Raw genomic sequence first — 24,971 nt, 5'->3', positions numbered from 1 at the left:
GTGCGACGTTGCCAAGAGGAAACGGAAATAAATCTTCTAAAGCCGCACATTTCTGCTATCGTGTCTATATTTATTTATTTATTTATTTACATTTTCAGAGCTATAACTGCAAACCTTTAACATAATTAAAGATGTTAGTAGACTTCTGTGGTATTTTGGCGTCTTGAATCCCGCAGGCGTGTGTTTTAACAGCACTACGGCGCACAAGCCGCTCATCCAGCACAAGGGAAGGGAGTGACACACACAAACAATGGGAGGACAGAGGAATCATTGATAACACCGCTATACATCTATGCATCTAAACAAGCCTACTACTGAAGCGGCACTAATGTGGAACTGGTATTTTAAGTGCTGGCCAGTGATGCAGTGAGAATCGATTGCCACTGTGATAAATGCATCTGAATCTGCAGTAGGGCATTAGTAGAGTATTGTCTTAAGATTTCAGATCTGTCCTTACAATGGATTTCCCTTTCGACCTCAGTGCGATTTTCCCCGAGAGAATTTCAGTGCTGGATAATAACTTGAGTGCAGGTCGGAAAGCGCATGGCAGGTAATGTAACGTTATGTTTTAATGTGAACTATAGAGGGGGTGTAATCTGTTGGGAGGTGTGCAACATTCACTGCTTTTGTCTTGTAACAGTGGTTGACACAGATGTGCATTACTACAGGCTACACTGCTACCAGTGTTTTATTAGGCTAAATGTTGTATTAGGCCAGGTCATCTTTGTCATCTTTTTTTCATATAATGATAATCTTATTGCTGTATGGAGAGCTGGACGTCAGATGATGTAAATGCGGCCCTGAGTTAACAACAAATCTGTTTAATCTGAACAATGCTGATTCAGTAAGGCAGCCATAGACTTCACTGTAATTACATTATAGAGAATCACACAGTGCGATAGATAGATAGATAGATAGATAGATAGATAGATAGATAGATAGATAGATAGATAGATAGATAGATAGATAGATAGATAGATAGATAGATATCAACAACAAATAGGAATTTGTGGGGCTTTTTCAGCATACATTACCATCACTGAATGTTACAGCATACATTACAATAAATACAATCAAATCTTTTAAATGCATTTTAAAATTCACCAAAAATTATTTGATTTAACCAATAGTGTGTGTATCTAATTTGGCAACATTTAAAATTAAATCAAAATTAGAATTTTGCAGCTTTTGTTCCATCTGTGTTAACTATAAGGTCATCTACCGTATATTATAATGTGCCTGTTAAAGATTGTACTTTTTACAATGAAACCAAAATGTTGATTCTAGTCTAATCAGATGAAAATAGTTTATTTTTGACTCCAAGGCCCTCCTTTGTTTTAGACAATATTCAAAGGCCCTCATATCTTGGTATAATCTAAAACAACAACAAAAAAACCTTCAAAGAATTTGAAACATTATTTTAGTCTAGAATGAGCATGTTCCTCCCCATGGAACAAATCAGCGAGTAGCTAATTATGATTAGCCTAATGCCTGTATAAAAATGGACAAGCAATTTGATGTGTCTCATCCCAGTTAAATATGAAAATTGTCGACTCTCATCATGCAATTTTAATGGGAGCCATGAAATCAAAATTGACTTATATTTTTATGGAATATTGCAGTATTTATTACAAATGATTTATCCATGCACCTCATTATTATTAAATTCATGTATCCTCATAATCTGTAATTAAAATAATTTCCCCTCCAACTTGCAACAACATCTCTTCTCTTCTCTGATGACGTGTTTACTGGCGGGACATCATGAGATCACATCAATTCCCAATGGCCAAAATCAAGTCCTTCCCTTATTTATTAGGGAAGCCATTTCACTCGGGTATACATCACAATAGAGAAGAAGAGACTATCGCAACTTCCATTTCATGCTGACTTTAAATTATATGTTTATATCATTATAACGGCCATCAGCCACCTTGATATTAGAATCAGCTATTGACAAACCTGTCAATGTATTACACAGTGATATGATCAAACAAAACACGTGAAATCCAAAAAGTTGTGTATTGTAAAAGGACACATTTCATAAATGCTGATTCACATTTTCTTTGTGTGAGAATTCTAGCATTCCTTCTTTTTTCTCTCTAGACCAGATCCTCTTCTTCAGATTACCACAGTTATAGATGAGCTGGGAAAAGCCTCCTCTAAGGTGATAATGACTGTCTTTTGTCTCTTATTGAGCTTGCAGATGTCATTCACTGTCAGTTTCAGTCTGTCATTATGTCGTGTGTGTGTGTGTGTGTCCTCAGGCCCAGCAGCTGCCTGCACCTATAACCAGTGCTGCAAAGCTCCAGACCAACAGACACCATCTCTACCTCTTGAAAGATGGGGAACAGAACGGGTACGCTCGCTTTTTCTGTCCCTCCCCCACCCCATGCTTCAGATTGAATCTATTTAGATGTCAATACAACTGACCTCTCTTCTTCCTGATTTTCCATGTAAACGCATCCACTTCTGCTGTTAATAACAATCTTTGACTCCTTCTTTCTGTCTTCCCAGCGGAAGGGGTGTTTTAGTTGGATTTCTGAAGGTTGGCTACAAGAAGCTCTTTTTACTTGTAAGTGTTTCCTCATTCTTGACTCAGTAATTAAATCTCGCCTCATGCGTGATGCCTGAGCGCACACTTTTTAAAGCAGATGCATCAACACACAGTATGTTGTAATTGCCTCTAGAACCAACGGGGGGCGCATTTGGAGACCGAGCCATTGTGTGTGCTGGATTTCTATGTGACAGAGACCATGCAGAGACATGGCTACGGGCTTGAACTCTTTGACTTCATGCTAAAAGTGAGTGGTCTGGTCTATTAAAAGACTAGTTTATTTATCATTTCCTCATGTCATTCCCAACCGTGCTCGTGTGACTTTCTGTCTTGCATGAAACAAAACATTTTTTGGGAAGAATGTTCACGCTATCTTTTTCATACAACAAAAACATACAAGTGCAAAGCAACAAAAAGCACCATTAAAGTATCATGAAAGTGTTCTATAATTCATTCACTATCCCCTGGTTTCACAGACAAGGTTTAAAACCTAGTTCCAGACTAAAATGCATGTTTAAGCTGTTTTAACTGAAAGCGACTTGCACTGACATATAAGTCAGTGCTATTGTTTTGTCTCAAAATGGACACCAGTAATGTGTTTTTCTTAGGCAAGCTATTTAAATGTCCTAAGTGAACTAAGGCCTAATCCTGGCTTATTCCCAGATAATTTCCCCTTCACCATAGCTGTCAAATATCTTTTGCACATGCGCATATTCAAACTTTCCCCAAACATGTTTTGACGTCAATGAATGACGAAAACGTAATTTTTTTTTTTTTTTTTCAAACTTCCTGAATGCTACAAGGCAAGGTTGAATAAGCAGAAGTTCAAATAAGATTTAAGACCTATGGTGAAGGCTAAGATTTTGGTTAAAAACTTAAATAACTTACATTTTGGTGTGTTTCTCAGAAAATTATTTGAATCCTCAGAGAATAAACATGAAATGTATCACATTAGTCACTTTTATGCTGTTTATTTTGGAATTTTTGAAGCTTGTGAAAAACAGAGCAGCATGTACATTCTTTCTAAGATCTACTTTTGTGATTACACCCTTAAAAAAGAAAGTCATATAGGTTACATTAGAGTTAGTAAATGATGACAGAATCATCTTTGGGTGAACTGTCCCTTTTTTATTTTGTCCAGTAGAGAGGTCAGCGTTAAGACCCATTTGTATTTATTTGCAAAGAGCTCTGTTTGTTTTTGCGACTCAAATTTGATATTCTCTGATTAAACAGCACAAACGGGTGGAGCCTGAGCAGATGGCGTACGATAGACCTTCTCCTAAATTCCTGTCATTTCTAGAAAAGCACTTTGATCTCAAAAACAGTGTGCCGCAGGTAAGAGTCGTTTCTGAATGACACAAATCAGTCACAGCCAATTAGAGCATGTTTGAGGTTACGTGCGGTGAGATTTTGAACCAGTAATATTCCGGAAGAGGGTTTTATTCATTGACACTTTAATGTGTCACACTTAGTTAGGAGGACATGGTGTTACTCTTCTCAGAAATCCAGTTTATAATTGAACCTAATGATACTGTCACTGAAAACTTCATCAGACACTACATGTTATGTCATGGATATAAATCCTGATATGGATTATGGATTATTCACTTTCACACAATACAGACTTCATACAATAGTCTTTTCTTTAAAAAAAGGTGTTTATTTGGCCGTTGCTTGAATGTTTTGATGTAATTCTTTGTCTAACTGTCACACTTGCTCCTATCAGGTGAATAACTTTGTGGTTTTTGATGGCTTCTTCCAGAGTAGATCAGGTAATGTCTGACTAAATCATTGTTCTGTGCGTATGTGGGTTTGGAATGTTGTTCTGGATCTGTGCCAGTGTTCAGTGACTTGTTCTCTAGGGACAACAACCCCCCTTCTCTTCATTACAGTACGTGCAAGGCAGCATTGTATTGAAATTCCTCTTTTTACTTTCTTCTCCTCCTCTTTTTTCTGCAAGTAATTTAGCCCGAACCGCTTAACATACAGAGTCCAATCAAACTTTGTTTTATGGATAATTTTAAGTTAGGTATTGATTTATTGCTTTTTTGAGTATTAGGTATTTTAGTATGAAATTTTTGCTGCTACACCTGACAGTGGTCAGTATATATCAGCCATACATATTTTTTTTGTGTTGTTAATGCTAACTAAAACCAACAAATAATTTTGTATATATGTAAATATGAGATAAATCCCCAAAATTTTAAGCGCTGCCTTGTCAACTAACTGAAAATCTAACTAAAATGAATAAAAATAAAAGTAAACTAAAGCTAAATAGAATGATGATGACTAAACCACTAAATTACTTCAAAGTATAAATAAATACAAAGTATAAATAGTATTCAAAGTATAAATAAATACGTAATAGTATATAAATAAAACTGAAACACTTATTTTAATTAAAAACATTTTCAATATTTATATCATATGACAGTGGTATTGTTTAGTTTTTATTCACTGCAAATTGGTGACAAACACTAGTTGTAACTTCATATAAAACTAGTCTAGCTGCAAGTGTCAAGACTTTATTTATTTATTTATTTATTACAATTTTCTTCATTTTGATGGCTTTGGTTCTAGATAAACGTATGGTTATATTTTTTTAAGGTTAAAATCAATCAACAATTTATTTTATTTTTCAGACAGTTGACAAGTCACCGAGTTCACTTACATCATTTAGGGTTAGACGAATAGACCTTCTTACAAATAGACTTGCATGGCTTGTTCCTTATAATTAACGGCCTGGAGAATAATTATAGATTAAAAAAAAAGACCCAGGACCTAAAACTTTACCACTATTCTTTTGCTGCCTTGCAAGCACTGCAATTTCCTTTTAAAAATGCTAATTTAATTTGATTGTGAACCTTTGAGTAAGCAATTTCATTTTCTAAATGACATTTTAGCAGATTCCACAATTCATTTAAGAAAAGTATTTTTTGTGATGGTCCATAATGCCCACAGCTCTCTTTTGGTTATTTTTTTTGTTTTATATTTTTAGTGCATCTATATTTGAGGCAAGTCTATTTCCTGATTTAAACCACAGTCTGTTATTTTGATTTCTGTTAAATGGCATCTTCGTGTTTGGGAAACCGTTTTCAATATATTTATTTGTGTGTATAAATAACTCATCAAGCCCAGATCGTGCTGTTTATAATTGGTAGTCACCCTAGATCAGGTTTAACATGTGCAAGCAACTTAAAACATTCATTGTTCAAGCACTTTTGTCTCACGAAACTCCCAGGAACACCTTCCTCCCCTCTGACGGATCAGGGGATGTATGGATTTTTGTAAGGACATTGAATTTCTATTGTTCCCCTCCCCTCCCCTACCGCCACCCTGCTTCCACCATACTTTTAATAGTCCCTTATTGTATTCTCATGGTTTAAGAAAGAGTCTACTCACTATACTCTTCCTTTGCACTCAACCGGATCCCCATAATGTCTGCCCACATTAATCAGTCCCAACAACTTATGAACTCACTCCCTTACAATATCCTTTGCTGTTCTCCTTTAAAATTCAATTATAGATAAGTGCTACATGTTTTCCCTAAAGTGCAGTGTAATGATAATCGATATATGCATTATGGCCATGGATATTTATTTATATGAATATCTTTGAAGAGTGTAGTGTGTGCTGTTTAACTGCCTGCTATACTCCAGACTTATTTTCAGTCATACCGTTTGTTTCTGTTGGCTCTTTCTGACCACCATGGTGTTTTTACAGCGGTCCAATTGAGAAAAGTTCCCCTAAAAAAGCCAGAGGGAGAGATCAAACCATATTCACTAATGGAAAGAGAAGGTGGGTTACTCATAGGCTCCATGTCGTATATTTAACCAGTTGGCACAATACAGACCCCTAGTAGCTGACATTTACACCAACTAGCTGAGTACTGACATCATCCAGATGCTGTAATAAATAGTTTCAGCTGGTAACCGGCCTCGTATTATTCATTAAATGTCTTGATTCGGTCTATAAGTTACTTTAGAGCCCTTAAAAGTTATTTTCAGCAGCGGAAAGGACTCTCACAATTACTTTAGAAAATTCGAAGCGAACAAAGTCGTTCTGTGCTACTTTTTAGTTGTATCACTATTGAATAGACTGCAACGATACAGTCCAATACTAAACAAATGACTCCAATGGGGCCGGTTCTTTTTAGTGATCCAGAAGCATATAGCACAACCAGTGTAGTCTAATTCCCGAATAAATGATTCTTATGAGTGATTGAGTGATGATTTTTAGTGATTCAAAAACATAAAGAACAATCATTGTAGTAGGGTTGTGAAACAATTTATTGCGATTAATTGCATCCAAAAAACAAGTTTGTGTTTACATAATATATGTGTGAGTACTGTGTATAATTTTTATATAAAATATTTATTTATAATATAAATGATATATAAACATATACATGCATGTGTGTGTATTTATATATACAAAATAATTATAGCACACACTTATATTATGTAAACACAAAATTTTATTTTGGATACGATTAATCACGCTTAATCGGTTTACAGCCCTACCGATTGCTGAATGAATGACTCTTATGCACCAGTTATGAATCAGAAACATACAGTACATTCAGTGAAGTCTGGTTCCCGAACAAATTATTCTAATGAGTCAGTTCTTTTTAATGAATCAAAACACACAACGTTTACCAGTGTAGTCCGATTTCCGAATGAATATTTATTATGAGCCAGTTACCTGAACAAATGACACTAAAAGAATCATGAAACTTTTAAGGAATCAGACCCCGAATCGATAAATTCATTACGATTTCCCATCCCCATTGCTGACATCACTTCCTTTGTTCCACAGTGGTACGGGAGGAGCAGAGGGCTCGTCCCTGGCCTTTCGTTCGCCCTGCAGGTCCCCCCCACTCTCCCCCTCTGCTTCCATCATCTCCGCAATCCCGTTCGCTCAGTGTGGGATCCTCCCCCAGCCGGGCCCCCCACCGTCCCGTCGTGGCCCTGGGGCTCCTGCAGGGGCAGACCCCTTCCTCTCAACTCAACGACAGCTGCAGGACAAAACGCACCAGGTACATCTCAACGACACCTCACGGCCGGTTACAACATACTTGAGTCTAAATCCAGCACTTTTCTTGCAAATATTTACATTGCATCCTCTTCGCTTTTTCCATCTGGTGCTTATTTTGGGGGATGAGAGCATTGGCTCTGTGGGAATGAAAGCGAAGAGACACTGAGGTCGTTAATGTTCACTATGAGCCACTTCCTGTTAGATGAGTGCATGGTCGGCTTAGCGGCAAGAATGTGAATTCAGCTCATTAGTGCATCATTAGTGTATCACTGTGTATCGCATAAAGGTCAGATACACTGTCTGTTTATTCTTCTAACACGTAAGAGGCCTTGACCGTTTTATTTTGGAGAAGCGCTAAACATTTCTCTCCTCCTCTCTCTTTCTTCTCTTCTTCCTTTCATCTCTGATTATGACATGATCATTTTAAACATTGCCTTCCCCAATTATGACACGTGTTGTTGAATCCCTCACTTGTATCTCGTTCATTTGATGAGTTTGAACTTTTCTTTTCAACCACACATTTTATCTCTCTTTTCCTCGTTCTCTCATTCCATGCTAGCTCTCTAAATAGATCTAGGCTCAGCTTTCATTGACCCTCGGTTTTGAACGTCATTGTCTTAAACTTTTTAGCTAGTTTCAATTGAATGGATAGTTCACGCACACATGAAAACTCCTGTCATTATTTACTTAAACTTTTGTTAAGTTTTCTGTGGAACTTAAACGAGAGTTTTGCAGAAACTTGTGAAGATTCTTTAGAACTCTTTGTGTTCCAAAGAAGAAGAAGAAAAAACAGCCTACGGTTTAAAAACGTAATGACAGAATTTTCAATGTTGGGTGAATTACTATTGGATGATTTTGCTTTCTTCCTTGTTGTGAGTGTATGAATAATTAATACGATTTCCTGTAAAATGATTTGATAATACACATTTGTAATCAAACTGGAATCTCTTTTGGTCTTTTCCGTACCCTTTACACTAAGGCGTGTTTTAGAATAAAGTTTTTAGAGATCAGTTTACTATAGTGTTAACCCTCAGCTGTCAAACATCGTCTGTCCTGAGTAGCAAGTAATAAAAGCAGTTGAAAAAATTATAGGTATTCTTATTTATTCAATTCAGTCTATGAATTATTGTAACACTGTAAAGGATTTGACATGTTATGTTTTAGATTCTACACTTAATGGTCTGAAGCTCCTCAGGACCTTGGTTTCACTTGTGTTTCAAACCGGACATTTGTCTTAGTCTCACGGTGCTGCTCTTGACCAGTGGTTGTTCATTATTAGTGTATTATTTATTTATATATATATATATATATATATGCTACTGCTCAAAAGTTTGGGGTCAGTAAGCCATGTAACGTTTTAGACAGTTACAGATGTGCTGCTTAATATTTTTGGTAAAACTAATACATTTTTTCAGGATTCTTTGATGAATAGAAAGTTCAAAAGAACCTCATTTACTTGAAAATGTCTTAATATATATATATACACACACTTCCATTTAAATGTTTGGAGACAGTAAGTTTTATTTTAAAGAAATTAATACATTTATTCAGCAAGGAGACATTATATTGATCAAAAGGGACAGCAAATTTATGTTACAAAATATTTTTATTTCAAGTAAAACATTTCATAAAAATAGAAGTTTGTTTTGTTTTAAATTGTAAAACAATAGATATCATGTTAAACATAATAAACAAAGAAGTATTTGCAAACTTTCTGTTTTCCAGATAATATACTGCAGTTAAGCATGATGGGCTTAACTGAATGAACACTTCTAGGAATATGTATGAACTAGATACATCAACTAAAATGCCCATGATACCAGTTAAAAGTTTGCAAAATTGCTCAGAATAGTTGGTTATGAGAAAATTTTGTGCATCAAGTCTCACCCTGCTTTGATATATTATGACCTAATTCATACATGTACATTCATACAGTTCTGAGTGATGCATAAGTATTCAAATAATGTTAGGGGCTGTTTACACGACACCGCTTTCAACTAAAAACGGAAAACATTTTATGTGTTTTGGCCGTTCATTTACATGACAACGGCTTTTTGAAGCCCTGAAAACCCAAACTTTTGAAAACAGGTTTTAAAGTGTAAGGTTATGTTGACAACGATGCACTAAAAGCAGACGACAACGTTCTCAAAACGATCTCCGTTCACACGGATCTGCAAAAATTACTGTAAAGGGCTGTATTATTCATGCCTGGCCAGTAGTGGTCGATGTCACTTTGTCAAAAAACATCCCGTGAACGCGTAATACGCATGTGCATGATGTCACCGTTTTCACAAATTCATGTTTTTGTTGTTTACATGGAGAAGGTAAAGGCATCACTTTAAAAAGCGTGCAAATGAACGGCCAAAACGCATAAAGTTTTCCGTTTTCAGTTGAAAATGGTGTTGCTTAAACATACCCTAAGTTTTTGAAAACGATACCGCTATCGCTAAAGTAGCCTTGTTGACAAGTTTGGGTGAGTAACCAAACGCACAAAATAATACCTTCAATGCCCTGTAGATGGCGATAGTGATTTTCTTTTAGCAGAAATAAACTGCTGCAGAAAAAGTTAGGTGCTATGCAAAATGTAACAAGTAGTACAAAGTCGTAATTCTGTGTTATAAAGTCAGAATAGCGAGAATTACTGACTTTTTCCCCAGCAAGTTACTGACCAGAATTACTGACTTTTTCCCCAGCAAGTTTATATTTCACAATTCTGACTTATTTTCTCGAGATATAAAGTCCAATTCTGAGGGGAAAAAATTATAATTTTGCAATTGCGACTATATAACACGTAATTCTTACTTTTTATAGTCAGAATTGTGAGATGTAAACTCGCAATTGCGAGAAAAATGTCAGAATTGTGAGATTAAAACTTTTTTATTCTGTGGTGAACTATCTTCCATAGTTCAGCAATCAAAGTAATCAATCAAAATTATAGTTAAGTAATAAATAGTCTCAAAATAGCCACTGCGTTTGACTGCATCTCTGATGTCCAAAACAAAATCTGATGATCTGAAAATCAACATATTCGTTAGTTTGTTCTGAGATTTAAAAAGCCGGCATTACATTACACAATCATTGCCTGTGTCCTCTTTCACTGGAATTTGTTTTTATACAATACTTTTGAATTTACGTTTGCATTTGTTTAATTAAGTTTTAATTTGTCCCCCTTTTTTTCTGTCACATTTGTTTCTTTTACTATTTGTCTGTTTTCACTCTCCTACCCTCCTTTCTGTATTCTCCTCGGCCCTCCGTCCCGTCCCTTTATCGCCGTTGTTTGTCCATTTCCTCATATCCTGTAGCCACAAGGGCCTGGTTGCCAGGAGCAACCTCTACAGTCGCCATATCAACAGCCGAGACCTCGGGCAATTATTGGCGGAACGGCAGAACCCCTTGAAGCTTCCAGGTAATGCACCATTTGAACCGCAATCAACCATTTACCATGGTGCAACGTGAAAAGTTACGATGGTCCGCGGGAAACCACATTAGTAAACCATTAGTAGCTGTCGTGTGTGCTTCCTCAGGGCTGAAAGCAGTGCTCTGTGAGAGAGTGTGTGACTCAGGGGCAAAGGCAGAAGCAGTGGAACACAAACACACTTCAGAAAGGTCGGACTTTTCTCACATAACCTTTGTGAGAGTCAGCTTCTTCTGGTGCTGCTCTTTGTATTTTTACATGTGTAATTGGAAGCGATTACTGAAGAAAACACCAGGGATTCATAACGAGGTAATGACTAGGCCTCCACAGAATCACCGCCTACAGAATTCCACAGAAAGCACTGCTGAATTTGTTTGTGTATATATGTTTGTTGATGAGGTTTGCTCAGCCAAGCATCACTGTTATTACAGTTCAAACTTGGGGTGAAGATTTGAACAAACCCTTAACCCTGAGTATTCAGATTTGCTGCATCGTCTCATACTATCATGCTTGTTTTTGGAATGTTTTTATTTTTATTTTTTTGCAGGACAAAAGGTCCTGAATTTCCACCGACCAACCCTTGCGAAAAAGAAGTGTGCTTAATTGTGCACTTGTAGTGTACTTCAAATCTTTAAAGTATATATTTTTTTAAGTCTGTACTTGCAGATAATATTAATTAAATAAACGGCTCACGTTTTCTGCACTTTGTAATAATGTCAAATGAAAAGTGTTAAATTACATTGTAAATCATTGTTTTGATCTTTTTTGTGCTTTAAAGAACACTAATTTTGATGTTGACTAACAGACTAAAGCATATGTGAAGTACTTGATTATAATTTGAACTGTAGTGTGTACAGTTATTTTAAATGCACTAAATAACACCTTAATTACAAATCAAAATATATATGACATACAAGCTTCAATAGAAATAACATTAAAGTATATTTTAGTTAACTACTGTATACATGCTTGTAAGTACATTAGGCAGGACACTTTAATAATTTTTCACTTTAACCATCATAAGACATAATTATGAAATTAAATATCAAAATATAAGTGTGTCAAAAAGCACCCTCAAGTGCATTTAATAAACTTTAAACTATAATACATTTTAATGTATTATTTAACTGTTGGAAAAACAATATGTTTAGTTTGCACAAGTATTATTTCCATAAAAGTACTATTTTCAAAAGTATGCTATGTACTTCTTTTTCACAAAGTATTTTAACAAGGGGAAAACATTGTTTTAATAATGTTTCTCATTGCTATATACTTTTTTCTATTTTTGTATAGGTTTTGTTTGCATAAAATGTCATGTTTTTTGCTTTGTTTACCTTGGGGGATGAACAAAAAAAGGGTGAAAAATTCTATTGACTTACATTGAAGAAGGGATCTAGATACTGGAATACAAACTAGGATTGTGGCAGCGAGTTTTGCGCAGGCAAACGACTCACACATTTTTTTCAGAAAATGTAAAAATCTGGTGTGCTCAATATTTTTTGTCAAATATGATAATGCTCTCACCTGCCATTAAGAGTCTAGTACTCTCAGATCAGTTTACCATGTGTATTGTATCTGAAGTGTGGCATTTTACATATTTTCATTTACATTCAGTGCAGAAAGTGGGGGGGAAGTGTGTTCTGTGTGGGCCTAGTTATGACTCAGTGACAGGAAATGGAGTATGTGCATGTTCCTACTTCTATCATTTTCTTTTCTGATACATTAATTTCTGATACAAATTTCACTTGCTTCTCAGCCCTGATTTTGTCTTTCATTGTCCTGAAATCATCTTCTCTGCTGCCGAGTTAAAATTTTCTTGCTCTCCAGCTTTTATTGATTTTCATATTCTTTTCCAGACCGCATCTTCAAGGCCAGGTTGTCGCCCTTCCTACACTTGCTGCCCCCAAGAAAGATCATCTTCAGGTGCAGACCTCCATAGCACCATTAGAACGCAATGGAGAGCGATGCAGCGACCTGAAGGCCAACGTGTCACAGAACAGAGAAGAGGACTGGAGGAAAGGTGGAGCGGCCGAGATCGTGAGTGGCGGATGGTCTTGGACGGTTGGGGAGAGCCGCTGTACGGCGCAGTGGGTACGGCAGAAACAAGAGTATCGCAGCACGCGACCCTGGTGACAGGACGCCAATGATGCAGGAATATTTTAAGAAATTAACCGTTGGACATTGCAAAGGAAGCTAGGATAGAAGTAAGAATAATAAAGGGGGGAGATGATTTAAAGAATTTTTAATAAACCATAAAAGTGAAAAAGACCTTTAATGAAAATAACATCAGCAGCTTTTTGTAACTCCATTAGATTTGTGCTTGTAAGATTTTTTTTTTTTTATCAGTCCTTTATGGCTTGTGCTTTTTTTAATCACAATTTTATAATCTTATAATGTTTTTCAAAAACAGGTCTATGCAAAAGTACAGTTTTGCTTCCATGGAAAATTAAATGAAATTGTTGAAATTTGTTCTGTTCGATTAATTTCTATCGCTGCTCTCAAACAACATAAATACTTTTACAGTAAAGCTGATGCTCATTCTTATACAATGATCTCATAACTACCTCAAACCCTTGTGGAAATCCTTTATATTCTACTTATAAACAAACATATTAAACCCTTGGAAACATTTGACCAAGGACATTAGTGCATGCAGCTCCTAATATCATGTCTAAAGTTATGATACATGTACAGTACCGTCTAAATGTCTCAGTCACAGTAGACATCATCAACAAACACTAAGAAGGGGGTATAAGTACATACAGAACCTCACATCTTTTCAATCTGAACCGGACAACCCAGACACATATACTGGACATTTTTTCAATATGCGTTTTCATCTGGAATATCCATTTCAAAAAAGTTCCCTCTTCAAGCAGAATGTGTATTTGGTGTTTGTGCACAGTAATAAGAATACAGTGCTTTTCAGATCATTTTCTCTTCATCTGATGCCACAGACATGTATGTGTTCTTACTGGAATGGTTTAAGTGCTGGCGTCCATTCCTGCTTAAGCAGGTTCGACATTTAAAACCTGTCAACGGGTCACATTTCCCAACTTAAGTATGTGTGACATGCACAAAATTCTACAGTTAATAACAACAAAACAAACACTACTTGATTTAAGAAAAAAAACTAAAATCATTGGGCCAAACTCAGTGGCAGACCTTTGATTTCAATTTCTAGTCACATTTTCTTCGAATTAATGAATGCTTAAATGTGCTATCTGGAACCATAACGTAAAAAATAAAATAAAATAAAAATCACCACTATTCTAATGCACATGGTTTAAAATATAATTTTAAACACAAAACAATAAAGAACTGGCCATCTGTAAAGACTACAAATACATTTTTCATTTAAAGTACTTTCATATTGCTTATTTAGATAACTGCCTATTTTAATTTTGTCAGTGGGATCTTGACATTTGTTTAAATATGTATTAATTAACTATATTAGAAAACTATTTACAGGAAATTAAATTCTACAAATAATTCTGACTCAGAAAACGGTTTGACCCTGATGTCACCCATTATGAGTGCTTGGGCCTTTCACTGAACAGCCCATTCTTGCCAGACTTGTTTTCCCTTTGTTGGCTGTCAACACGCCATTTAGTCGTCCTTATCGGCCTGCAATGTTTTTTCAGTTTAGCAACTGAGAAAAGCCCAAATCAAACTTGTAAAATATTAGCACCTCAATCCCCATTGCAATATCTTTTTAGACGCATTCAAGTTCAAGACAATCGCATCATCCCTGCTCATCGGTTTCCCTTTTTATTTAACTAAAACGTTCTTCAGTAGTTACGATTATTTTTTTCATCAAAAGTTCTCACAGAGACATGTTTGCTGTCTCCTGTCTTACAGTCCAGGCATGATGTCTGTACAGTTTTAGGACGACCTCGCTCTAATTGGACACTCCAATCTTGTTCTAGTAGGAATCCCTCAGTAGTGTGAAGTAGATCTCCGACTGGAGGAAACGAGGGTAACAGTCCATTTCCAGGAGGCAGTAGATGCGGTTTTGGGCATTTGTGAGGGAAGTGTGAGATGGGGCTTTGAGGAGCTCTATGGTCAGTTCTCTTGTCTTACTGTCCAGATTCACCTAAAAGTGGTGGAAAGAAATTCATAATTCACAAATACTCCCACAAAACAGCTAATAAAGAGTAGTTCAATCAAAAATGACATTCTGAAGGAGGTCCAAAGTGTTCTATGCTTTAATAGGCACTAGGACTGTCAAGCTCCAAAAATGACAAAAACATTTATTTTATTTTATTTCTTTACTTTTTTAAATTATACTAAAAGTCTTCTGAAGTCATATACAAGATTTGTGAGAGGAAATGACAGAAATTTACTTTGGTTTTATCAAAGGCATTGGGACTGTCAAGCTCCAAAAAGACACAAAAATTCTTAATCACTTTTATTTTTAATTTTACAAAAAATTTGCTATCTTTCTTTAAGTCTTCAGATTTCACTGAGTCATATTTTTTTGTGAGGAAAGGACTGAAATTTCAAGGTGAAGTTCAAAATTTCTGCTGCATTTGTGGAATTTCCCCCAAAAAAAAGAAAAATCAAAAGTTTCGAAAATCAGTCTATGATTAACAGCATTTCCTGACAAAACAAGATTTGAGAACTACAGTGAAGGGGGAGGGGAGGTTTCAAAATGATTTTAGAAGACTTGGAATATAATGTACGTGTCATATTGACTATTTCTATGGTACTTTTATAGTGTTTTTATATTTTTGTTATTTTGTAGTTCAGAAGCCGCAGTCCTCATTTATTTACATTGTATGAGAAAGAGCAGCTTGGGCATGATGGGTGAAATATTTGTTTACACAGTAAACAGACAGCTAAATTTAGATCAATCTACCTCTCTGGGAGCACCTGGCTGGATGTAAGTCTCAGAAATCATTTTTGCCCTCCTATGCAGGCTGAATTTGTTGGACGACTGACTGTACTGCCGACAGGCCGAGTAGAACTGCAGGTTTTCATCACTGAACTCGGATCGCAGGAATGCTTCAAAGACTGTGACTCCCACTAAAGGATACGTGAGATGAGAGAAAGAGAAAGAAAGAACCTTTACAAACATTGGGGAAAAACAGCTATTTCTGTTTATAAATGGGAGGGGTAGAGGCTCAGATGACACGTTCACATGCATGTTCTGCCATACACCCACACACATACAGTACAGTAGCACTTGCAAAAAAAATCAGAGAAGGAAAAGATTTGGACGTTGAAATCTTGAGGGTTTATCTCACACCACATACCTTCCTACCCTCTGATTTTCTCAAAACCCGTGAACTGCGGGGTTGCGACACTCTGAAGTGGGAAAATAGAAGTAGGACGGGGACAGGGCTCTGTAGTTACAACATACTGGTGTTCCAACATATCAACCAGTCCAGACACCAGAACAAACCCACCACACAATTCACAAAAAGCTTTAAATGCTAAATTAAATGCTGTATAATCCACACAAGCATGACCCTATGCGCAGGCATAAATAAATATGGCACAAATATTTAACTTAAATTGCTAAGAAGCTTTAAAAAGTCTATAACACTAAAATTTGTGTTATGATTGCAAGAATGGAATGCGATTTTTGTTTACTTCTCTTTCCGTCATGTTGTAGAAACAGTCTAAAAGATGTTACTTATTTGGTGTCACAATTTTGAGAAATGTTGCTTTTTTTGTAATGCGGGAAATACATGTGATAGCAAGGTCGATTTATTTTAACAGATTAAAAATAAAATATTATGGTTTTGGTCATTAAAATAAGTTTATAATCATCTTACACAATAAATTGAATATGAATTTAACAGATTGTCAAAATTATGACACTGTATCATTTAAAATGTTAATAACGGTAACATATCTGAAAGTTCCCTCTCTGAAGAATATGGGATTTATACTATCTATTAAGCACATACCTATTAAGTATGTGTGGAGAGAATTAGTTTTCAAATTAGCAATAGCAGTGACACTGAATGGATTGAATTCCTAACTCCATGTTATCCTTTGTCCAAACAGTCTTAACTGTAACTTCAAAATGTGCTACGTGTGTATCAGTGTGTTATTAGATTTTATGAGGTCTGTCACACTAATCAATTGCTTCCGGTTATGGGTGAGAAGAATAGAAATGAAAAATGCCAACAAAGCGGGTAATACCAACAAAGATGCTGTTAATCATTAAGTCCTTTTAATTATAACAATAAAACAAATAACTGGACACATGACGTCTGGTGTCAAGACAAATGGTGTCCATTATTAGTCCACTGTTTATACATCACAATTTTTCATTCTCACATTTGAGGTCAGCTAAAATTATTAGTGGTGCTTTCTATGGCAAATATTATTACTGCCCCTAACCATATACAGTAAGTACTAAACATCAACACTTTGTGCTAAGAACATGAATCATACTTCGAATTATGTGGTTTGCTGAGAAGAGGAGTGCTACTACTTTTCTAAGAGATCTGACTAACAATGTTTACCTACACTTTCACTCAAGGGACTTGAATCATATCAAGAGTCCTTGTGGCTGGTCTCTTCTTTTTTTTTTTACAACCACTCACAAAAATCCTGCCATCATGCTGTAAACTTTTCATAGGCAAGCACCACTCACATCTCCTTCTGAAAATGTACAAATCTAGGTGGTTTAATCAGTGAAATTGTACATCAGGGCTCTCAACCTCTAGGGGAAAAGCTCATTATTCCGTTATCTCGTTTCTTCATATCGTTGTATGTCATTAGGGAATTCAACGGAAACCCATGCCTGAAGCTACACAGGAAAGTGGTTCCTCAATGTTAAGAGGAAGCAGTTTCAAGGGTGTTTCAATTATGTAATAGACGGGTTTCACTACAGAACCACAGAATTGTTCTGAGCACACACCAAGCTAACCTACATTACTGCTCAAAAGTTGCATTTATTTGACCAAAAATACAGTATAAAGGCCCCAATATACTCACAGAAAAGTACTTTTTCGTTCTTCGCTTAGGGATATAGGATTCGAAATAGGTTACCAGCAATATACTGTTAGCAAACATCCGATGCCAGCCACACTGCTGAGAGCGACATTTAGATGATGTAAATATGTGCTGCGTACTTTCCTCTAAATAACAAAATGAACACACAACAAAATTGAGAACACAGCAAGCATTTTTAATATTTTTATTAAATTTTCATTTTTAATATCATCGTAGCAAACGTGGATATGTTTGCACGAGTTCTGCAATTCGGCACTCTAGTAAAGCTACGTCACGTTTATTTATAGGGCTGAGCAAAAAAAACGATTTTTCGATTAATCGTTTTTTAAAATGTGGTCAATTCAAAATCGATTCTCAAAGGCCACAAATCGATTTTTTTCCATATTTATATATCTATCACCCAAAAGCCAGTATTAGTTTTCCTACACTGTTTAGTCTTGCAGCCTCCATGTTACAGCTAATGCTGTGCGATTTTATGTTAGTATTATCTTAAAAAAAAAAAAAACCTGATCCTGATTGATCAAGGCATGCGACTGTTCTGACTTGTCAATTTCCAGCATCAATTTTTCATCTTGCATCAAAATACTGTCTATTCATCATTGTATGCATTTGAAGTTGTATGCATTGTACCCAAGTGTACCTAAAATAAAAAGTTTAATATACAGGTTTGTGGCTCTTAATTTCTTTTTTATTAATTAACCACTTGTAAACTTATGTTCACCGTTCCTTTTTATAAAAATAGGATTTGTATTAAATCTATATTCATTGAGTCAAATCGGAAATCGAATTTGGAATCGAAATCGAATCGAATTTAGAGCTTGCGAATCGAAATCGAATCGGAACATCTGAATCGATACCCAGCCCCATTTATTTATATAGCACTTTAATTAATAGATTGCTGAAATTCAAGCAGCTTTACCGTATTAAACACGTAAAACAGTGTCAGTGTCTCGTTTTATCAGAAGTACAACTTAATTTTCTACTATAAAGCGGCTCTCCAGTGAGTTTATGTTTTTACTCACGGACATCTGACCTCTACGGACTCATGAGGAGAAATGAACTGGAAAAGCATGAAAGGCGGCGGAGTCTCCGCGCACACCTAGCTATTTCGTAATCGCCACGGACCAACGGGAGTACAAAGGTGTTTACCAGCAAAGGTGTTTACCAGCCGGCTCACACAGAACGCGTTTTGCTGTTAAAAATGCAAGACGCAGGTGAGTGGAACGAAAAAAAGTGCAAGGTCTAGAGATGCTTTTTAAAAAAGTTGAACTTAACTTGAGCGCCACGTTTTTAGAATGCCATTATTATTAAAAATAATGGAAAAGTAGTGCAGTGGAATGGAAAAACGCATTCTGTGTGAACGGCCTCTAACACGTGATGGCAAAGCGGCTTAGTCTTTAGTGTAATTATTCCATATGCTAATTTGGTGCTCAATGAACATTTCTTATTATTATCAATGTTAAAAACAGTTGAGCTGCTTAATATTTTTTGTGGAAACCATAATTTAGTTTTTTCAGGATTAGAAGGTAAAAAAAAATAGCATTTATTTGAAACAGAAATCTTTTGTAACACTGTAAATGTCACTTTTGATCAATTTAATGCATCCTTGCTGAATTAAAGAAAAATCGTACTAACCTAAAACTTTTAAACAGTAGTGTATATTTAAAAACTACATGATATCAGACAGTACTGTATATGGGCCGCTCTGCACTTATTTTCATTAAAGCAACGTTTCAAGCATGGGCGGGCAGTTGGCCACAAATATCTCGATTTCCAAGAACAGAGTTCCAGGTCAAAGTTAGTAGAACGACAGCTTTCCTTTTCCATGTGACGCTATGATGTCTCGCAAGCGTCCTTTGACCAGCTGCCTGGCGAGTCAAGCAGTTTAAAAACAAATGACTGAGCGCTCACCTCTACTGTCCAGCAAAGCATCAAGGGACTTGGCCCAATTTTCCATCTCCTTCCTGCTGAGTTGAGCTTTGGCGTGGCCCACCTGACTCCACTGCCTGAGGAAAGGCTTTCGAGAGCGCCTCTCTTTAGCACTGAGAGAAACAAGAGGGTTAGAGGATATGTGACAAAGATATCTCGCAACAACAACAAAAGTGTGGAATCAGTAACAGTGGGCCAAAATAAGGGGCTGGGGAGGGTTTTTTTTGCAAGTGGCGGACAGAGAATAGGCCAAAAGCAAAACAGAAAGTGGAGAAAATCCACATGAGATTGAGGAAATATTTGCCTTGATTGTTTGCTGAGATGACTGATTTTACCTGGTTATGTTCTCTCTGTGCTCTGCACTTGTCAAATTTGAATGCGAGGAGTGCGGTGAACCCTTGTGTGAAAAAATAAGAGGTCACTGATATGCATAACACTGCCATGAAGATAACTGACTTGATTTGAGACTTTAAGGAAGTGTAATTTACACAAATGTTCCATGACTTAAACAAATGTCATGAAGGCGTTACGTCACGGAAAACATTCTGACAATACCAGATTTATCAGATGGAAAACTATTCTAGAGAATTAAAGTTTTTGTTCCACAATGCCTGCTGTGACTTCTTGCCACAATATTGTAGATTAAAAAAAACAAAAAACATTTTGCATCAATAGTGTGATTGCCTTATAGAGCGCTAGAACATTCAGTTCCCCTTTTCAGAATTTGCTTCTTCTTTCACTGTTTGGACAAAGCAACATTATATCTCAAGGGGTAGCACTGATTCAAACTGAACTTAACTAATTGTGTAATACAAAAGCACTCCTGACTTTTCACTTCATCACATTTGGCTTATAAATTCAGAATAAACTGTATTGTATGCTGGAGCTAAAGCCCTGCTGCTCCTAATGTATGCGAAATACATGTATGTAATGTACAAAACATAAACAAGGCTCAACGATAAAGATGGCTCGATGGCCCATTTTTGTTTTCTGTGATGTTTTAAGTACCCCCCACCCCATAAGTACTATTAAGTAAATAGTTCATTGTAGTTTTGATTTATGTTCCTTATGTGTTTGAATTTTGAAATAAATTTTTATTAAAAAAATTTTTTACAAATACTTTTAGTAATCAAAGATGTACAAAGGTACAAAACGAATTTAGCCTATGTTACAAAATTTTTATATTTCAAATAAATGCGGTTCTTTTTTACTTTCTATTCAAATCAAGCAGAACAATGGGGTTTGACTGGTGATGCCAGTAAACATGTTGACTGGATAAGAACAAAAATCTTTAGAGTAAAGTCCTGATAAAATCAATTTGTCAATATGTCAGCTGAAAGTAATCACATTAAAGATTTTTATGTGAAAAACGTCATTAACTAAACAAAATAAAGTCTCCAAACTTACCTGTCCAAACAAACTTTTAAGGTGTATTTTAGCAGCAGCCAGTTTGGCCCGAGCTTGCTGTCGGTGATAATGAGGAGGTTTTGGGGAGTTGGACATATGGTTAGATTTCAGTGAGGATGACGAAGAGTGCATGGCATCACACTTTCCCATACTATCAAAGCTGCCTTTGGCATTAGCAGCGAGCTGGCTGTCACTGTAAGCTTTAAAGCTCTCATTCAGGTTTGTAACTCTCAGTAAACCAGATTCCTTCTCCAAGCCAACCAGATTTTCCACACTAATGCTGTGATCTCTGTTAAGCTCCCTCTTTTCATCACTTCCCGACATTGCATCTGGGGTGCAAGGATAGGATGCTGAGGCCCCAGCTGTATCATTTTCCGAGGTGTCCAGGGTCCCATCTCTACCCACCTGTCCCCAGGGCAAGTAGTCCAGCTCCAACAACGCACCCACTGAACTGTACTTACGCATCATTATGCTGGATTTTAAAAGAAAGAATGAAGGGAAGATAGAGAGAATGCCAGAGGCCTAAAAATAGAACAAACAGAATGGACAAATTTTTTTCAAATGTATGAATAAATCTATTCAGCTTATCGCAATCTATCCGTCTATCTATTCTATGAGAACTCTACAAACATCTACTCAGCTCATAGATAGATAGATAGATAGATGGATAGATGGATAGATAGATAGATAGATAGATAGATAGATACTAATACAAATGTAATACATTAATACTGGAGTACTAGGTAATAATGTGCAGTACTACAATAATACAGCAATGGGTACTATAATTGCTTTCTTATTGTAAATTATTAAATTTATTACAAGTATATAATTTAGCGTATAATATCGTAAAATATTCGGAAAGTTTTGCCTCGGGGTAGCAGTGTTTGTTGTTAAAAACTATTCAGTCTGTTAACTCAGTTTAATGGTTAAAATATAACCAAAGTTCAGCTTTGCATTTGTAACAAACGATCAACTCACGACCAGTAAGACTCGAGATGCCTCAAAGACGCGACACGACAAATCAGAAGCTCCCATTACAATCGACAAATGTATTTACACTGCAAGCCCGCGAAATCGTTTATTTTAATAGGAGAGCTCCAGGTTGCCGCGTCGCGCCTTCAGCGACGCGTAAACAAACAAAACGTGACATCTGAGCACTTGACGGTTCACATATGTCATATACATACCTTACGATAAATATGTTTCTCGTCTTTTCATGACAAGTCCATGTACAGGTCTTTTTATATCCAAAAGATTCGGAGTCGGTTCGTCTTTCACCTGGAATCCGTATACAAAAACACACACAATTGGATCAGAAGCGAGACAGCTTTCTTCGTGTAACGTTAGCCGTCAAAATCTCGTCTTGCTTGTCCTCCTTTTCATTTTACTCTTGAATTACAAAAGCAACGCCTATTTTCTTTTTGTCACACCCATAGTTCAGTCTGGACTTGCCCTCCCTACATACTTGAAAAGTCGAGTAGCATAATGACACAATCGTTTTATGTTATGGGTTCAACATGGTAACTATAGTTGACATCAAAATATCACAGTTGCTACAGATATTACTACAACAACGCTGTAGTAAGCCGCCACATGTCACAGAGATTTAAAACATTTACATGGGTTCTGTAAGTATTAACTTCTAGTATTGTTTGAAGAAGATAAAATATATCTTATTGTTTTACAGTACTAACTACAATTGTAGTAATTATTATTGGGCGTAAACCAGGGTTACCATACAATTTTACAAAGGCACACAGCCTACAGAACAGCTGGTTGACCGTAAATGGCGCCTCTCCCTGAAAAATAAAGAGTAAATTTTTGTTTTTGTAAATTGTATTACTATAATGTCACATTTTATTATATTATTTTCTGAAGGCTCTGTGTTCGTGATTAATTTCTGATTATAACAGGTGTTTAAAATGCCACGATTGTGCTCGAAGAGCGCTCTCTACAGGTCATGCATATTATTTCCTGATAGGATAACAGTAATGAAAACGTTCCCCGTTTTGATGGGATGAGGCGCTGTTGTTATTCGTTTTATAATTTTATTTTAAACAATATGGTATAATTAAAATAAATACAATAATTCGTTTTAAGAGAGCGGAGAGACTTTTTATCGGGGGCTTTTATTTTGGTACGTTGAATTTTCTGCATGTCTACGAATCTACGTTTGTCCAGTAGATGGAGTGGTTACACAACACAATGTTTTAGAAATCAAGATACCAAGTATCAAGGTAATTTTAATCAGGAATTCTTAGATAATTGTGAGAGAAAAATATTTAAAATCTAATTCCATTCTTACAAAATATTATGTTCACATTTCGTTGCATATACACTCTAAAAATGCTTGGTTCCATCTGTTGGGTAAATTTACTATCTTAAAATAGTTAATTAATTTAAGCTTTTTATGTAAAGATAAAAAACTGAGCTTCTATTTGCAATTGAAGCGACTATATTTCATTTATTTTTTAAATAGCAAGCAATCTACTTCAGAATGACTGTAATGTGAAAATAAAAATCTTTACATTACATTACTGTCATTGCAATGACTAAACACTCATCACTGGTTCAGTATGGCTAGTCCGTTCTGCACGGCCCCTGTGCCTTTCTGTCTGTACTAGAGGTACTGTGTCTTTGCATGTCTCTCCACACGGGGTCCCTCAGTTCCAGGACCAAATAAAACAACAGTTATAGTTCCCAGTGGCTCTGGAGATCCTTTCTGTGCAGCAAGTCTCTGAAGAACTTTGCATCATAGTTCAAGAAGAAATGTTGCGTGACTGAGTTGTCATTGAGCTAGACATATGATGCTGAATACTAATGCTAATGTAACCAGTACTACTCTAAAAAATGCTAATAATCAGTTTGTATTAATGTAAATATTTAATCTCAGTATTGCAACAAGTTCTAATGAGGCTGGCGTTGTAGGAATTTGCAAAACCATAGTTTATTTTACCTTACATTTTGTTTTACTTACTATAATATATTTTTAGATTATATATTCACTTATTGTAATAAAATATATTATATTCATTATTATTATTATTATTTACATTTATTTATTTTATCTCTGAACTTTACTGGGCCCCTAGTGCTCCCTTGTGGACTCCTGGAGAGTCAGTTTGAAAAACTCTGGGTTATGTTACTTGTATGTATAATTTGTTTTGTTATAAAACAAAATGTTTTCGACTATTTTATGGTAGGCTACTACTTTTAATGGGGAAATTGTTACTGTATGGGAGAACTGCTGATTAAAGTCAACCTAGTCTTCTTTGATCACCAAAATTACATATTTAAACGTTTTTTCCTTGAAAAAAAAATGTCATGCCAAATATCTTGAATGTAACCCTTGCTTCATTTAGAAGACGCGGTTCTATGAATATGCAAATTAGTCCGCCTCCACTCACTCGCACCTATTTTTTTTACAGTCTACTCGCACCAGCTCAGAGATCCACTCGTTGACCTGATTGGTTACAAGCAAGGTAGTCCGTGACGTCACGTCAGAAACATCAGCGATTTCAAACCACCTTTTTGAGCGGGAGAGACGTGAAGCTGCTGGCACCGCCGCCTTCTTCGCCTTCCAGCTGCGCTATCCGGCGCCTATATCCTTTTCATTCACTGTCATTGTGTGTGTGTGAGTTCGCCGGC

General features: G+C 36.1%; 2 protein-coding genes across 16 annotated transcripts; one reads left to right on the top strand and one right to left on the bottom strand.

Annotated features, from left to right (window-relative positions):
- atat1 (alpha tubulin acetyltransferase 1) lies at positions 1-13,604 on the top strand. Of its 14 annotated transcripts, XR_013795181.1 has the most exons (13): positions 14-550; positions 2,107-2,167; positions 2,268-2,359; positions 2,518-2,575; positions 2,691-2,804; positions 3,791-3,892; positions 4,284-4,329; positions 5,799-5,844; positions 6,281-6,355; positions 7,376-7,595; positions 10,897-11,000; positions 11,119-11,200; positions 12,866-13,244. XR_013795181.1 is itself a non-coding variant. In XM_079591788.1 (12 exons), exons 1-12 carry the CDS (start codon positions 459-461, stop codon positions 13,140-13,142), a joined length of 1,323 nt encoding a protein of 440 aa, XP_079447914.1. In that variant the 5' UTR covers positions 1-458; the 3' UTR covers positions 13,143-13,604. The 14 variants fall into 14 exon arrangements, 13 of the variants coding, with proteins under 13 accessions (XP_079447914.1, XP_079447917.1, XP_079447918.1 ...); XM_079591788.1 differs by lacking the exon at positions 5,799-5,844 and having other exon boundaries at positions 1-550; positions 12,866-13,604; XM_079591791.1 differs by lacking the exons at positions 5,799-5,844; positions 12,866-13,244 and adding an exon at positions 11,557-11,842 and having other exon boundaries at positions 1-550; positions 11,119-11,318.
- Positions 13,237-22,966, bottom strand: LOC306987482 (uncharacterized protein). 2 transcript variants are annotated; one of them, XM_079591794.1, is made up of 6 exons: positions 22,511-22,966; positions 21,321-21,842; positions 20,249-20,310; positions 19,896-20,026; positions 15,871-16,037; positions 13,237-15,105 (listed from the first exon to the last, which is right to left on the bottom strand). In XM_079591794.1, exons 2-6 carry the CDS (start codon positions 21,786-21,788, stop codon positions 14,935-14,937), a joined length of 999 nt encoding a protein of 332 aa, XP_079447920.1. In that variant the 5' UTR covers positions 21,789-21,842; positions 22,511-22,966; the 3' UTR covers positions 13,237-14,934. The 2 variants fall into 2 exon arrangements, with proteins under 2 accessions (XP_079447920.1, XP_079447921.1); XM_079591795.1 differs by having other exon boundaries at positions 21,321-21,792; positions 22,511-22,903.
- Positions 22,967-24,971: the final 2,005 nt, after the last annotated feature.

This window comes from Phoxinus phoxinus (genome assembly GCF_949152265.1).
Source record: "Phoxinus phoxinus genome assembly, chromosome: 19".
NCBI lineage: Eukaryota > Metazoa > Chordata > Actinopteri > Cypriniformes > Leuciscidae > Phoxinus > Phoxinus phoxinus.
This window is presented reverse-complemented; position numbering and strand designations above follow the sequence as displayed.

What these genes read in the sequence shown, in the direction of transcription:
- LOC306987482 (XM_079591794.1), bottom strand. Translation starts at nt 21,788, where the DNA reads ATGATGCGTAAGTACAGTTCAGTGGGTGCGTTGTTGGAGCTGGACTAC. An exon ending in CACAGAGAGAACATAACCAG is followed by an intron (nt 20,027 to 20,248) that starts GTAAAATCAGTC and finishes TGTTTCTCTCAG; the next exon opens with TGCTAAAGAGAGGCGCTCTC. An exon ending in TGCTTTGCTGGACAGTAGAG is followed by an intron (nt 16,038 to 19,895) that starts GTGAGCGCTCAG and finishes CGTATCCTTTAG; the next exon opens with TGGGAGTCACAGTCTTTGAA.
- atat1 (XM_079591781.1), top strand. Translation starts at nt 459, where the DNA reads ATGGATTTCCCTTTCGACCTCAGTGCGATTTTCCCCGAGAGAATTTCA. An exon ending in TCTTTGACTTCATGCTAAAA is followed by an intron (nt 2,805 to 3,790) that starts GTGAGTGGTCTG and finishes CTGATTAAACAG; the next exon opens with CACAAACGGGTGGAGCCTGA. An exon ending in TCAAAAACAGTGTGCCGCAG is followed by an intron (nt 3,893 to 4,283) that starts GTAAGAGTCGTT and finishes TGCTCCTATCAG; the next exon opens with GTGAATAACTTTGTGGTTTT.